Consider the following 15340-nt stretch of genomic DNA (forward strand, 5'->3'; position numbering starts at 1 on the left):
TAACCTATAGCCATAATATTTGTACATTTGTATCGAATGTGTATGGGAAAAAATAAATCAATTTTCAAAATTCCTTACCATAAAATATAGAGATAAGAAATTATCTGTATTATGCCCACAGAAATAATTTAAAAAATTATTAATAGAGAAGTGTTTTTTTCTTTTAAAATATTTTTGTACCTGTAATAAATTTAATGATTTTTAGGATTGTGGGTGGTTGAAGGGAGGTGTGGGGGGTTAGATTTTGTGTAGAACGCATTCATCATCCCCCTTCTAGTCTCCCTTCTAGCTTTTTCAAAATCAAACACTATTTGAGTTTTATAATTTTGTAATGAGTACCTACGATGAATATTTTCTAAATAGACATATTTTATTGTAAAATATTATGATGTGTAGTGATTAGTGAAACAGAAGAAACCCGTCGACCAGAAGTGCCGCTGCAACTATAGTAAACACTCACTTAACACTAAACAGTACGGGCCGGTCGTGACTGTCGGCCCCACCACACACGGCTAACTCGTACATTAATACCTATGGGCGTAGGTACCAGTTACCTACCTACACTTATAATAATAATGTTAGAATAGTATTATATATCTACTTCTATGTGACTATGTACATGTTGTGTTCAGGTTACATCACAATTCGTCGGCGGAACCGCGCGGGCTTCCATCATCGAAGAAACCTGTCGCAAGCCGCAGCTCAGTGTCTGTTGGCGATCCGTGCTACACAGTTCGCTTGCTTTTTTTACAATTATTTTTAATCCCGATATCATAATTTTATACCTACAAAAATATAATATTTAAACATCGTTTCTACGCGTTTTATATCAGCTGGTGTACCTATATATAATGTAATACCGATATTAGATAATTGTGTTTCGGCGGTACCAAAAGACGACCAATAGATATTATATATTTATACACCTGTTATATACCTGAGGGCTGAAGTTTAGACGGCTCATCTTCGTGGAAGAAAAGCGTACATGATATAATATGGTTTATACTTTATTATAATGCGTATTTCAGGTACTTAAGCACATAATTATGTATTAATTATACATCAATACCTACATCATAAATTAAACGTTACATATTTATAGTTAAAGATAATAATATATCGTTAAATCGCGTGGGGGTTAAAAACGATTTCAGTGATTGATTTTGAGAGGCAAGAGTTTTGCTCTTTCCTCTGCAGAAATTGAACCTCATACCAGTACCTACTCTAACATAATTCTACATTTTTTAAAGAAATATTAATTAATCTTTTTATGTAAATTTATTAATTTATCGCAAGTCTTGGATCCTAAACGTTTTTAATAAATACATTAATTATTATAGGTAACTATTTTTAAATATTATATATTTTCTATTATATTTTATTAACTATAATTAGTATAACTTTACCTTTAGGTATACGGCTTTGTCGGCTTTATACCTAGGTATTTGTTTATTACTATTTTTTTGTTCATTATATTTATAATATTATATATTAAAAGAAGTCTTGTAAATTTTGTGAAACAAAAATAGTATGAGGATTACATTATTTCTTACGCGATTGCCGATATTTTTGTCATATAACTATATAAGTGCACACAATTTAGAAGACCCTGTAAGTAGCCAGTAGGTATATTGTATTTCACCTTATCGGTATGATAACTAATTCGAAAATTTACTCATATTATGATAGATTTAATACTTATATAATATATTTACCATTTAGATAAATACTCTCACCACAGATCTTTGCTCTAGATTAGATTTATCTCTTGTTCAAATATATAATATGTATATAGGTGTATATTTTTAATTTTCATTTGATTGTAACCCACGGTTAGGTTCGATACGACTCAATAATAATAAAAGTTATTAATGAACACGATGATGGATCGGTGCGAGAACTGTGGCGATGAATACGAACGGTTGCTGAGCGAAGAGGATGACCGTTCGTCGGCGGCCGAAGATCAATGTAGCGAACGCACGCTGCATCATCGGCAACCGCAACCCGTGGATACCGGTCGGCGCGTCGCCTACGGCTTCGGACACGTCTTCAACGACATCACCGCGGCCATTTGGTTCTCTTACACCATGGTATTCATGCAAAACGTTGTTGGTATACCCTCGACCACCGCTGGATTTCTGCTGTTTTTTGGCTAGTATTTACATGATACATAATACATATAGTAATAAATAATCATACAAGTATATTATATATTGACTGTATTGGTGGCATAATAGGTCATAGACGTAACTTTAAGAGGGCTTCATTGCATTTACACGCATACCTACATTATAGCCTATAGGGAATTAGATATGAATTTATATTCAAATAATGAAACACCTATTATTTAGTAATAAATCAAAAATATTAATTTATAACTTAGGTGGTAAAAGAAAGTCAAACATTTACATGTTCACGATAATAATTTTATTGTTAAGATTAAGACCTTTAACCAAAACGTTAAAAATTAAGCAAAAACGAGTTAAAAAATATAAAAAAAACCGAAATGTTTAAATAGAGCAAAATAAAACGCTATTATAACAGACAACAGTACAAATACATGTTGAGGCCGAAGTTAAATGAGTGCAAGGTGGATTTGACCAAATATGAAATACAATTAAAATGCATTTAATTTTAAACACTGTTTTATGTTTTATAACTTATAATATTAGCAATCCAATATAGGATATATCCTATAAATTATATAACAAAATACTAATTGTTTTTGTAAGACCCTCTTTAAAATGTGAATTTTGAAAAAAAAACCTTTCTTATAGTCAGTGGCGTAGTTTTGGGGGGGGATATGGGGATAGATCCCCCCCCAGAGCCTTTTTTTTTAATGTTTAAATCATTGACTTATTGAGCCCCCCACTTTATGTTTAACCAATAAATTATATATCCCCCCCCAGAACAAAATCATAACTACGCCACTGCTTATAGTGAGCCTTATACCTACATTGTGAAACCATGGTACTGTCAAAATGTCAAGTCTATCTATTTAGTTTAGGACGTTTAGGCTCTATGTTGATTCTCTGCCAATCAGGTAATAGCCGCTTATAACATATATTATATATTGATAAATTATAATTTACAACTCTGGTTTAAAAAACTTCAACAAATGTCATGCATGAAAGGGTTAAATATTTTTAAAACACTTATTTCTCTTCCAAATTAGGACTGACAATGATTTTAATCAATGGTATGGTTAAAAAAGAGTTGTATACATGTATAATTTGTATATATTATATAATAAATGTGTGACATGACATTTTTTTAAGTGTTTTTTAAACTTGAAAAATTATGTAAAATTAATTTTTTTTAAATTATTTTTTGTAATAATTACAAGAAACTGAATTTAAAAACTCTTATCTGGCAATTAAAAATCTGATGATATAAGTTAATATATTTTTCGATTTCGTTCATTTTTTTCTCATATCGTGTAATTAAAGGTCTTGTGTCTGCATGTAATCTGCATTAAAATATAAGTATTTATTTGTAATTATGTTATGACATCAATAAGCATACAATATGCATAAATATTTAGATATAATGACGAAAATTATTTATTAAACTTTGCGTGGAAGGACTAGCGTGCATTTGTAGTTCTTAGATGGGAAATCATATCCAAAGCCCAAATATGAAGCGGAAAAAATGCCTCGTTAGAAATATCTACCTAATAGTCAATATATTCTTAAATAACGTTTTTTTCTGGGATAGTTGACGTAAAAATGTAAAATCAAAAATTGGTCTTCATGTTATAAAAATAAAATATAAGTATTAAGTATACTGTCAAATTCATATATAAGTCGTTCAGTCTTTATAGATATTATAGCTGAATTAGAGTAGTTATTACGTCGATATTAAAAATGTACCTCACGATTTTATGCGTGTTTTTTTTAATGTAAAATAGTTATCGAATTGCGAGTTTAACAAACTACAACCAAAGAACAAACCTACAACTAGATTGTCTATTTATCATTTCATTATAGTTAGTAATTAGTATTATTATTATTAGTTATAGTTATTATTCATTACTATATAATGTGAATCCAACATGCTGTTAGTTTGATGGACAATACTGCACGTTTATTAATTATTGGTATATTTTATTGTTTGAGTATATTTGCATGTGCATATATCTTAACCTCGACTTTAGATTAGTTAGATTGAGTCAGATAATTTGATCACATACAAATTGGTATCAATTTATTGGTAGGTACATCGCATTGTAAATAAAATCTTACCCAAAAAAATTTGGCTTTTTTCAAATTTATTTTATTATTTGTAGGTATTTAAAATTTTTTACTTTTTTGATTAATTATTTATTTATTAACAATAGGAATAATAAGAATATCCCAAAAATATATAATATGTACGTATAGATAGAAGATACACATATATATATATATGCAATATAAAATTAATTAAGTAAATATTTGGCAGTGTTCGTGTTTTCGTGAATTTATAACTTATGTTGATAAAATTGTTGTTTATTTTCAAAAATTTTTAAAATTTAATTTGAGCTAGGTTAAATATAATATAGTCAACATCAACATTTTTTATAACTTATAAGGTTTTGAAGTTCAAATTTTAAAGTACCCAATTACATATATGAAAAAAATATATTTTTCATTATACTCGTATGATTTTATTATTATTATTTTTTTATTCGATAAATATCGCAGACATTTGCAATATTCACTCAGTTCATATAGTAAAAGCAGGTAACACGATTCCACTGAGTAGGTATCTAAGATATGTATCACATAATTTTATTTCGTTTTATTTTCCGAGTGACGAGTGACGACTGAATTCATAGAGTTATTATTATCGAGTTGAATATTGCTGGTAATGTGATCATGATTTGTGGTATAATTATTACATAATATTATATTATTCATACTGTATGTTATCGAAAGTGGTATGTGTGTATAAGCTGCAATTCACAGCAAAGTATATCGTACTCGTGGACTAATTCACTGACTGATTAAAAATCTACAATCAAAACTGTATGTAGCTAGAAACAAAACTTTTTAAGGTATCTTTGTATTAAAAATCTAGTAGGTATATATAGAGAACAGGAAACTGCAGCTAGTTGGCCATTATAAAGAGTGTATATTATTAAATACCTATCTAAAAAATATATAATATTATGTATAATTATTATAATAGATATAATTGGCACTGTATGCAATATTGCAACCGGCAATGGGCACTGGGCAATGGCATGCAGTAAACTTGAAATTATTCAGACTATAGTCTAATATTTTATTATAATTTTATTAAATCCGATAATCATTATTAGACTCATGTCATTTGCGGGTCAACTAAAGAAGCTAACCACCACAGATGTGCCAATACTGGAGTTTAATCATGAAAGAAAAATCTATTTTAAGTATAAAGCTAGCAAACTTTAGTAACTTGCATTGAACTCTTCCGAATTGATAAAAAGATGTAATCACCAAAATGTTTCTGAGGATAAACCCTTCATCTAAAATAGATTTGACGAATGCACAGTATAAATACTTTAAAGTACAATATAAAATACTTTTTAAGTGCCTTATAACAAATATTAACAGTATGCAGATTGGGATTAAGTCTGGGGAATAGCCTAGGACCTAGGTAATAAAGTCTAGGTCAAAAACTGAACCATTAAGTGAAAAAATAGGATTATTACTATTGGTGTACGTAAATTTAAATGAAATGGGTTCCTGGTATGAACAAAAGTCATGGAATGACATCTAGAAATCTTGAACGATAGACCTAATTTTTAATAAAAATTTATTATTCAAGTATATACATTATACAATATACATGCATGTATGATATATTTAATATTATCATAACAATTAGGTAATATTATATAATTTAATATTTAAGCCATTTTTCATTTTTATAATATGTGCAAGGTACCTAGTTACATTGTAACAATATATTTATATGTATATATTATTTTTTCAAGTGCAGGTCAAACTGTAGACGCAATAGCAACACCATTTGTGGGAATCATGGTTGACAAATTTGGAAAAAAGAAAAATTGGGTGCTATTAGGTAAATATAACTACCTATATGTATATGATATAAGCGAGTATAATTTAAATGTATTTTTGTTAATCATTTTTATAATGAAATTTCATTACACAAGTAAGAACTAATTACCCATTCACACAATATTTCCAGGCACTGTGATGGAAGCCATAAGTTTTCCGTTAATATATTACGTTTGGAATCTATCGATTTTTGTAACTACTTTGATATATATTTGCGCAATATTAACATTCCAAATGGCCTGGGCTCTTGTTCAAATTTCTCATTTGTCGTTAATACCAGAGCTAACTGATTTGTCTTTGGAGAGAGGCAAATTAACTTCTATAAGGTGTGTTTGATATAGTTTATTATATAATTTTTTCATTCTTGTTTTATAAAATGTTTATAATGAAGTATGAACAAAATCATCCGTTATATATATTACGATATTTTTGTATATATTCACCCAATAAGTAAAAAAATAGTATTATTTTTAATTATTTGTGTATGATTTATAATATGTAAGTACCTATCTAGGTATCATTATAGTGCCTATACGTTATATCTAAATGAAATTATTTTGTGTTTTTAGATATGTATTCACTGTGTCCACAAATATTTTAATGTTCATAATTGCTTGGTTAGTGTTTAGAGGTGTACGGAATAACGGAAATATGGGTAGTCTCATTGGTCCTAACGACTCAGAAAAATTTCAAGTTAGTTTTAAAATATAATATCGAAGATCTACTAGATATACGCCTATATATATTATAATTCTATTTACTCATAATTTATAAATTATAATTAAAAAATATAATAATATATAATATAATAACTATTATACATGTAAGTGTTTATTAATTTATTTATGTATTTACTTATGTAATTTATAATGTCATGTATAGATGTTAGCATTAATTGCTACTACAATTGGAGTGTTTTCTGCGTTTATTTTCCACGGGCTATTGAAAAGTCCACGAAATACCAATAAGAAATTGATGTACAGGCAGAATCGACAGATAAATTTTGATAAAATACTACAATTTTGTAAAAACGTTCATCTATATCAAGTGGCTATAGTGTTTACGACTTGTAAGCTGTTAATAAATATAGCTCTGATCTATATACCACTATTTATCAACGAATCGGCTATTAACGAATCTGGTACCATTGCTAGCATACCGTTGGTGGCGTATATTTCTTCTTTGATCACATCTATTGGCGTGGAATACGTTAAACCATATTTTAAATCTGATAAAGTAAGTTTGATTAGTATTTTTATACTTCGACAAGAATATGTCATTCTAATAATTTATTAACTACCTATATACTTACTAACCTAACTATACTATAACATATATTATTATATATAAATAAACTTATAAACAATATTAATCTTACAAAAAATAAAAATGTATAAAAATAAAAATTAATTTTGTAAATATGATTAAAGTTGAATTAATTAATTAAAATTATTGTATAAATTACGGAAGGTTTTAGGTTAGTAGGTATATATTGTTTTATTTTTTTTAATTAAATTATATTAAATTATAATATTTTTTATAAAAATGGTTTCATTGATTCCTGTTTAGATTTAAGTAAAACATTTTCATTATTTATAAGCAGTAAATTAATTTAACTTTACTTTTGGAAGAGTAAAGCAAATAGTTTTTGACTTTTTAAGGCAAAAAACGGTCTTTCTCTGGAACATTTAGATATTGGCAAAATATTCAGTACAGTACAATCGTAATGCAATTTTAATATTGGAAAAGAAACTATCCAGCTTTTTGTTTCTCAGAATTGTTAATAAATTTTGTGTTTGGCTTGGTTTGGTGTATTTCAACTGATTTGAAATGCATATATTACTATATGCGCCGTTTACATTATCGTGATCACTAATAGTTTATTTCTTTTAATACATTCTTTTAAAAAAATTGAGCCTTTAAAATCTTGCACCCAGGAATAGATACCCCCCTTCTCTGTCTCTCTATAATTCGGCTCTGGTTAGATAATCTTGAAAAATCACTTACTCACACCATGTTACAGTTGTTTTTATTTCTCAGGACACCCAAAGTTGTTAAATTAGGTAAAACTACTTTTTAGGTTTAAAAATGTAAAACAATTAGAATAGTTGGATGTAGGTTTAATGATTTGGATGACTTAGATCTAGGCGGATATTTAAATAAGAAGTGCATTAATATTTTATACAATACTAATTTTAATTAAGCAGTAAAATATTTTTTAAAAATGATTGTATTCAAAATTACAAAATAAATTTAAGGAAATTACTGATATAGAAAAAGATTTGGAACATTTTTACAAAAAAAAAAAAAATAAATAAATATTTAAATCACTTCAGAAATCACATATTAACATATTAATTGTTGTATTTTTTATTATTAACCATGTATCATATATTGTAAAGTAATATTTTGTTTATGTTTTTAGGCAATCTTTACAATTGGTAGTGTAATATCAATTTTTGGATCATTATTGGTATTCTTCAATCCTAATAACGCATTAACATATCACTACTTATGTTTAGCTGCTATATGCTTTGGTAATACATTTTTAATTAAACAATAAAATAAATGATTAAATTAAGTAAATATTAAAGTATAATATTATACCTATCTGATAATAGAATACATTTATTCAAATATATAATAACTGTAATAATATATGCATTGTGCAATGTATGTTAGGTACCTATTTTTTTTTTTCAAATATTATTTTTAAGGTACATTTAACCATTTTTCCAAGTTGGTAATGAGGAAGTCTGTATGAGTTTCAAATAAATGCACAATGCACATACTATTTTATTTTAAGCTGTGAAGGTTAAATGGTTTTACATAATTACTTTTTAATTGTTGTTTAAGTATAGTAAGTTAATGGTATATTTTCATTATAGAAAATCCTATCTTTTTTTGTAAATTACAATTAAAATTTAAACAGTGAATTGCGAGTATTTTATTTGCATGATATTGTTTCAAGAACCATTATAGTTATGCATATTATTTGTTTTTACAATTATTTTATATAATATTTAAGTATTAAATAATTTTAAAAAAAACTAAAAATTAACATAAATTTCTGATAATTGAGATTAAAATTACAAAAACATCAACTATTACTTCATTTTATTTCTTATTAATTTCTCAGGTTCAGGAAGTGCGATAACTTCAGTTTTGAGCCTTAGTGTCACCGCCAATCTTATTGGAAATGATACAGATTGTGGAGCTTCCATATATAGTTCCGTGACATTTTCTGACAAATTAATTAATGGTTTAGTTATCATTGGAATAGAATTCATGTAAGAAGTTAAACAAATTGTATTTTAACATAAATAATTAATTTACTAACCTTACTAATTATTATATTTTTTATTTAGGAAATGCACTGATTTGGAAAAATGTTCACATTATTATAGAGATGTTTTAGCATTTAGCAGTGGATCACTTGCACTCATTGGTTTATTAGTATTTTTAACAATACCAAAAATACTTATAAAAGCAACAAAGAGTTCATCATCGCATATAGTTATTTAAATTAAATTGTACAAGTAAAATATGTTCCTCTGTTATTTTTAAGGTTTGAAAATATTTTGATTATTTTAGTAGATGGTAATAACTAATAATTAATAAATAATAACATGTTTAATTTAAATATAATGTATATTATATATTTATGAAGTGTTAATTCTATATTTCTTATGACACTTTAAAAATATTACTATTGTTTTACACTAAGATATTGGAGTTTTTCTAGTATATGGAAATTCTTCTCTATCGTGATAAGGTTCATATGGATCATCTGGATAAAACCTTCTTTTTTTCCAATATTTTGTTGTCATTTTATCTAAAAGAGTGGACTGTTTGGCATTACAAAACACGTGTTGTCTCAATCTTCGTTTTCTAGCAGCTGGTTTTTTCCACATCTTCTTTTGTCGTCCACATTTTGTTCGAATCCATATACCCCTAAAAAAATTTATACAATACACTAATATTAAACAGAAATACATTATGTTGAAATAAATTAAGTGTATCATTTTTATTTTGTGTTTTATTAATATTTATACATTTTTGAATAAAATATAATTGAAACACATGCATCTAGATTTCAAAAAGACAAAAAAAAAAAATAAAAATTAGATGAATATAGAATAACATAATAATATAAATTTAAAATTAAATAAAGGTTGTGTTTGTTAAATATTTAAAGAATTACCATCCTAAACGATAAAATCGATCAACAACTGTTTTTACGGTTTTCCTTTTCCCTTTTTGTAATGAAAATTTTGTTAAGTTCCTGTTTTGTTGAAGGTTGAAATTAAGCCTAAAAAAAAATACATTTGTTAATAAAAGAACAGTACAAATAAAATAACTTTAGATTATTATTATAAATAATTTCCAATCATTAATGTACTATATTCTGACATTGTTGATTTTTAATTATTTTTACTTTGTATAAAACTTTTAAAAGTTTCACTGCCTCATATAAATGTATTCTCTGGTGAGGATAGATCTATCTATTCTATATTATAGGTCTATAATATTGTCATGTTATACCTCTCGATTAAATTGGTTTTAGTCATCAGGTCTTAGTTTTGAACAATAGAAGTTAAAAAATGTCTTTACTTTATATAAGACTTATCAAAATATAAGCCAGGTTGTTGTTGGAATAAGGAAGTGATGCTTAAAAATACATTTCATTCTGAGTACATATTCTACACACATTGTCACCACAGAAGCTAGCCGCTTAAGGTTACTCTTGTGTGAGACAGATATACTAATTTAGATGTACATAAGTATATAATATTTTGTTATACAGTATAACTTTAAATGGAAGCATTATATTATAAAATATTTATTATAAGTTGTTTTAAAGCATAATAGACTTAAACAAAAACATTAAATGCTTTCAATCAAATCTAATATACTATAAGTTTTAAGTTTTGACAAAATAAAATCCTATATTACCTACTTACTTCACAATTAATTGAATAACTAGATATAAATTTCCGTTTCCTAATTTGGCTTGATATTTAATAAATTATAATATATAGTACTTACATTAAATTAGAATGAACAATAGATGTATTCTTGTCCAAAATTCTTTCAGTAGATTTAGAACTGGAGGATAAAATGGACGAATAGAACCTATTTGTTTCAAAATTGGCAAAGCTCTTATTCACAGAACTAAATAGATTAGACCCTGTAGTTTTACTTGGAACATTCTCTATTTGTAACCGCATAAGGCGAACACCTCCTGAAAATATAAAATATTATTAACTATGTCTTGAAAATTAAGACAAACTATATTTTCACTTATTTAAATGGTTTTTATTTATTGAAATGACATAACCAATAATTATTGAATATACTCAGAACTAGCACAAATACTTAGTATTGTATAAGAAAAAGATTACACTGAAGTTATTAAAGAAAGGCCTTATTTTTATTTTTTGGATATTAAAGGAAAAACCATATTTTAGATTATTTTTTCTTCATATTTAAATGTTTTTAAGTATTTAGCTATAATATTAAGTTATTAAATGCTCATTTTGATGATTTTTAATAAAATTTATAGTGGATGAAATTAATGAAGTAAATTAATTAAGTCAATAAAATGGAATATAGGCAGTCATAACATAACTCGACAGGTCTTAAAATATGGATAAATATTGTACAAAAATTTCACCCGACAATACTACAAGAAAAAAATTTTACTAAAATATGAGATAAATAAACGGTATATTTCAATATTTCTCCTATGTATAATTTTTTAAACCAACTTTGTTACAAGTATAACAAGCTTAAGAAAATACTATACTCACATTATTTGTCTTAATATTAAAAACAAACAACTAGCATACAACATAGCAAATTTGTGTGTAAAGTAAAATGATTTTGTCAAGTTAGCTTCAAAATTCAAGTGAATTATCTTATTATCAATGTCAATGTTAAGAACATTACCTATGCTTAAGCATTGGTTATTTTTTTAAATTTAAATTATTAAATTGTAATCTTCATAATATTTATTTTTAGTTAAAAATTAAAATATTGATAGAACACAACACTAAAGCACAAATGTTCTTACCTTTAATTTTGATAAAATTCTAAATTTACTATAATGTTAAAGCTAACAAGATATAATTGGTTTGACTGAATGCCAATTTCCTATTTTGTATATTTGTAAGACGAAGACAGCATGAGAGTAAAGGGTCTTCCTAATAGGTTTAACTTATTTTGCATTTAAAGCATAAACTATTTGTAGAAGTTCAAAATTAATTTTGTTATAATGAGCAAATGATATATGTTAAATACCTAGACACATCTAAATAATAAGTTAATCTAAATTCTTGAACAAACCTATTTTGATTTATCTAAGTTTAAAATACTTTATCAATTATTAATATATAATGTTACTAACCGGATAAAATAGAACTACAGGCTCGTCTTAACATGGTTTTGACGATTATTGTAATTGTTACTAGTAAGTTAATAATTATATTACATACTTAAAATAATGGTTAATTAAAAAAACTGACCATAGTTGAGATGTTGAGAATAGTAGAGAAATAAGAACGATCACCGGATCACGATTCACGATTTAATGTATTTTTGTGATAATAATTCCATTTTTCGTTTATCACTGCTTGATAAGGTGATAACCGTAAGAACATCTTCTCTTTACCAAAGAACATAAGATTAAGAATAGTCTATTTAAACCATAGAACGTCATGTTTAAACCCACATGGGAACCCACAAATATTTCAATTTTCAAATACCTATAAATAGCTTTAAAATATGGGAAATATTTAAAAAAATTAAATTATGTAAAGAAAATGACACTCCAAACCATCATTTCCCGAATGGTGATACGTGGAACCTTGGGGTTCCGTGAAAGAGACACAAGGGTTCCGCGTTCCGTCCAATTCTAATATTATAGTATTGACGTATTGTGTCGTAATTTTCTTCAACACCTTTAATTTTTAAATTACATAATATAATAATGTCGTCCATGTCGTTTATGAGGTTAGGTTACACGAAATACGTTTTTAGGTTCTGAACGAAGTAATGAATGTACCTATTGATTTAACAATGATGTGTGTTGTTTTTTTTTATGTCTGTGTAGTACTAGTGTTCCTACAACCTACAGCTAACTTGTCAAAATAATGCTTCAATTTCAAAATTCGGGGGTGGTTTTCGATGGCAAAGTGAATATCCTTGGTGTATTATCTAAGTCAAAGGTAAGAATTTTCCAATAGTTTTCAAAAAAATCAAGAAAAACAAAAAAAAGTAACAGAATTTTTACGTAAAACCAGTTTATAACAAAATCGATTTTTTTATATGGTCGTAATTCAAAAACGAATCACTGTAAATACTTATTGCGTAACGATAACGATTTATCCTCAAACGAATTTAAATATTTGTTATTATTCTGCACAAACTATAAGTCGTAGATACTTGAAATTTTCACTAGTTATTTAGATTAATTTCTAGAATTTTAGAATTTCTTTATACAATTTTTTTTTATTAGCATTTGAAGTTCAAATATTGACAAAAATTCGTCAAAATCATATAAATATTTGCAAATTATATGTGGTAGGTAGTTAAAATTTATAAAATATATTGTTTAAGTAACTAAGAGTTGAAAATTTAATGCAAGATTTTCCATAAGTTTGGCTTATGCATGATAATTAAAAAATAACTTACATTTTGGAGTATTCAGATCATTAAAACATAAACCACCTTTTTTATCATCCATCACTGGAAATTATATTTTAGGCTAACTAATCATTTTCGTTCAGAATCGTTTTTCCGTTTTCGTATACAATGATACCTATCATTGGATTCAAATTTAATACATCCATTATAGTAACCTACTATACATCAGAGCGTTACTCACTTAACCACTCTTTTTTTTTATTGTGGTGTCCCCACAATAAAGAACAAGCGAACATCAATCGACTATAATAATTAATATAGATATTATCAAAATTATAAACTGCACTTTTTTTCGCGTATAAATTGCGTCACATACCTACCAATCTAAATAATCAATAATATTTAGGTAATATAAACAAATAAAAATCGAATTTTACATTTAATAAGGTGGTTAAAATAATTTTAGTTTTGTCGTAGCACGGCATTCACCCATTTCCAGTTTACTAGTATTGTATTGAAATGTATGTTTTAGCTTCAATGAAATAAGTGAGGTTGCGCAGTGCTGAAAAATTATTGGTCACGTCATCGATTAATTCAGGGAGTAAAAGTAGGTTAAATATGTTTTGGATAATTATCAGATTTTGTATTGAAAACCGAGTAAAAATGTTATGGGTCAAGAGTTCTACGTTCAAAATCGGGTAAAATTGTTTACAAGTTTCTCATCTGAAATCAGGTACAATTTGCAAGTGATGCAGATAAGTAGTTGTGTAAGTGGGTTTCAGGAATAGAATAGGGTGATATTTTTGATTACCAGTTTATACTGTCTGAATAAATAGTGTGACGAAACTTGAATATAGATATTATGAATTTAGGTCTTGTTTTAATAATAAAAGCTTCTTTAAAGTTTAAAGCATTATAGCTAAAAATGTTCGATTTGGTAGGTACAAATTATATGGTTGAAACTTGAATAGATATTATTGTGTAGGAGAAGTATTTAGAGGGCACGTATAATTTCCATTAACTTTAAATATTAAAAAAAAAACGATACAAAAGGTGAAAACTTGGTGATGAGAAGTAGTGAATAAACATTAATAATTTATTTTGTTAGTTATGTAGTTATGTAGATCCTATACAGCAAGCCTGTCTACAGGATTTATAATGGGTGAGGAAGAGGGATTGGAAAAATGTATTAAATTGATGCATCAACAATTAATTGGTAAATACTAAATAGTACCTATTAATTAAATCGATAAACGTGACGATAACACTATAGTCTACCTATAATTACAGAATAAAACTATGGCTATAACAGTGGCCCAGTGGTGTACAATTATGTTCTGTATTTTTACCATAGACATATTAATATGTCTATGATTTTTACAAATCAGATTGAAATATATTTAATATTTTTATTAAAAAATAATAAATAAATTTTCTACATCTTCAGGTTTTAAAACAGGGAGATCAAAAATTATTTGTAGGTAATTACTCATTCCTGAATTAAGCGTAATATATTCATTACTTAAACCTAGAGCTTAGAAACATGGACGCCCATAAAAAACATTTTAGGGGGGTCAAAATAAAAAAATTCTCAAATATAAGGTAATAAAGATAATAATAATATTATGGTAATATTTATTGAG

The 15340-nt window shown here is 26.5% G+C and overlaps 2 protein-coding genes across 3 annotated transcripts; one reads left to right on the forward strand and one right to left on the reverse strand.

The window, feature by feature from the left end:
• The first annotated feature begins 621 nt into the window (after positions 1–621).
• LOC114130198 (major facilitator superfamily domain-containing protein 12-like) lies at positions 622–9715 on the forward strand. Of its 2 annotated transcripts, none has more exons than XM_050210742.1 (9): positions 622–1019; positions 1838–2151; positions 5968–6051; positions 6181–6376; positions 6620–6743; positions 6933–7286; positions 8476–8587; positions 9190–9340; positions 9419–9715. In XM_050210742.1, exons 2-9 carry the CDS (start codon positions 1872–1874, stop codon positions 9573–9575), a joined length of 1458 nt encoding a protein of 485 aa, XP_050066699.1. In that variant the 5' UTR covers positions 622–1019; positions 1838–1871; the 3' UTR covers positions 9576–9715. The 2 variants fall into 2 exon arrangements, with proteins under 2 accessions (XP_050066699.1, XP_050066698.1); XM_050210741.1 differs by having other exon boundaries at positions 623–1028.
• Positions 9683–12638, reverse strand: LOC114128097 (39S ribosomal protein L35, mitochondrial). The gene is made up of 4 exons (XM_050210743.1): positions 12460–12638; positions 11100–11295; positions 10255–10362; positions 9683–10004 (listed from the first exon to the last, which is right to left on the reverse strand). The coding sequence occupies exons 1-4, from the start codon at positions 12491–12493 to the stop codon at positions 9773–9775; spliced, it is 570 nt and encodes a 189-aa protein (XP_050066700.1). The 5' UTR covers positions 12494–12638; the 3' UTR covers positions 9683–9772.
• Between the last annotated feature and the right edge of the window lie 2702 nt (positions 12639–15340).

Source organism: Aphis gossypii, chromosome 1 (assembly GCF_020184175.1).
Source record: "Aphis gossypii isolate Hap1 chromosome 1, ASM2018417v2, whole genome shotgun sequence".
Classification (NCBI taxonomy): domain Eukaryota; kingdom Metazoa; phylum Arthropoda; class Insecta; order Hemiptera; family Aphididae; genus Aphis; species Aphis gossypii.

Coding starts and splice junctions, on each gene's coding strand:
- LOC114130198 (XM_050210742.1), top strand. CDS start 1,872: ATGAACACGATGATGGATCGGTGCGAGAACTGTGGCGATGAATACGAA. Junction 6,377..6,619: donor GGCAAATTAACTTCTATAAG/GTGTGTTTGATA, acceptor TTGTGTTTTTAG/ATATGTATTCACTGTGTCCA. Junction 8,588..9,189: donor TTTAGCTGCTATATGCTTTG/GTAATACATTTT, acceptor TTAATTTCTCAG/GTTCAGGAAGTGCGATAACT.
- LOC114128097 (XM_050210743.1), bottom strand. CDS start 12,493: ATGTTAAGACGAGCCTGTAGTTCTATTTTATCCG. Junction 11,296..12,459: donor CTGTAGTTCTATTTTATCCG/GTTAGTAACATT, acceptor TTATATTTTCAG/GAGGTGTTCGCCTTATGCGG. Junction 10,005..10,254: donor CGATTTTATCGTTTAGGATG/GTAATTCTTTAA, acceptor AAATTTTTTTAG/GGGTATATGGATTCGAACAA.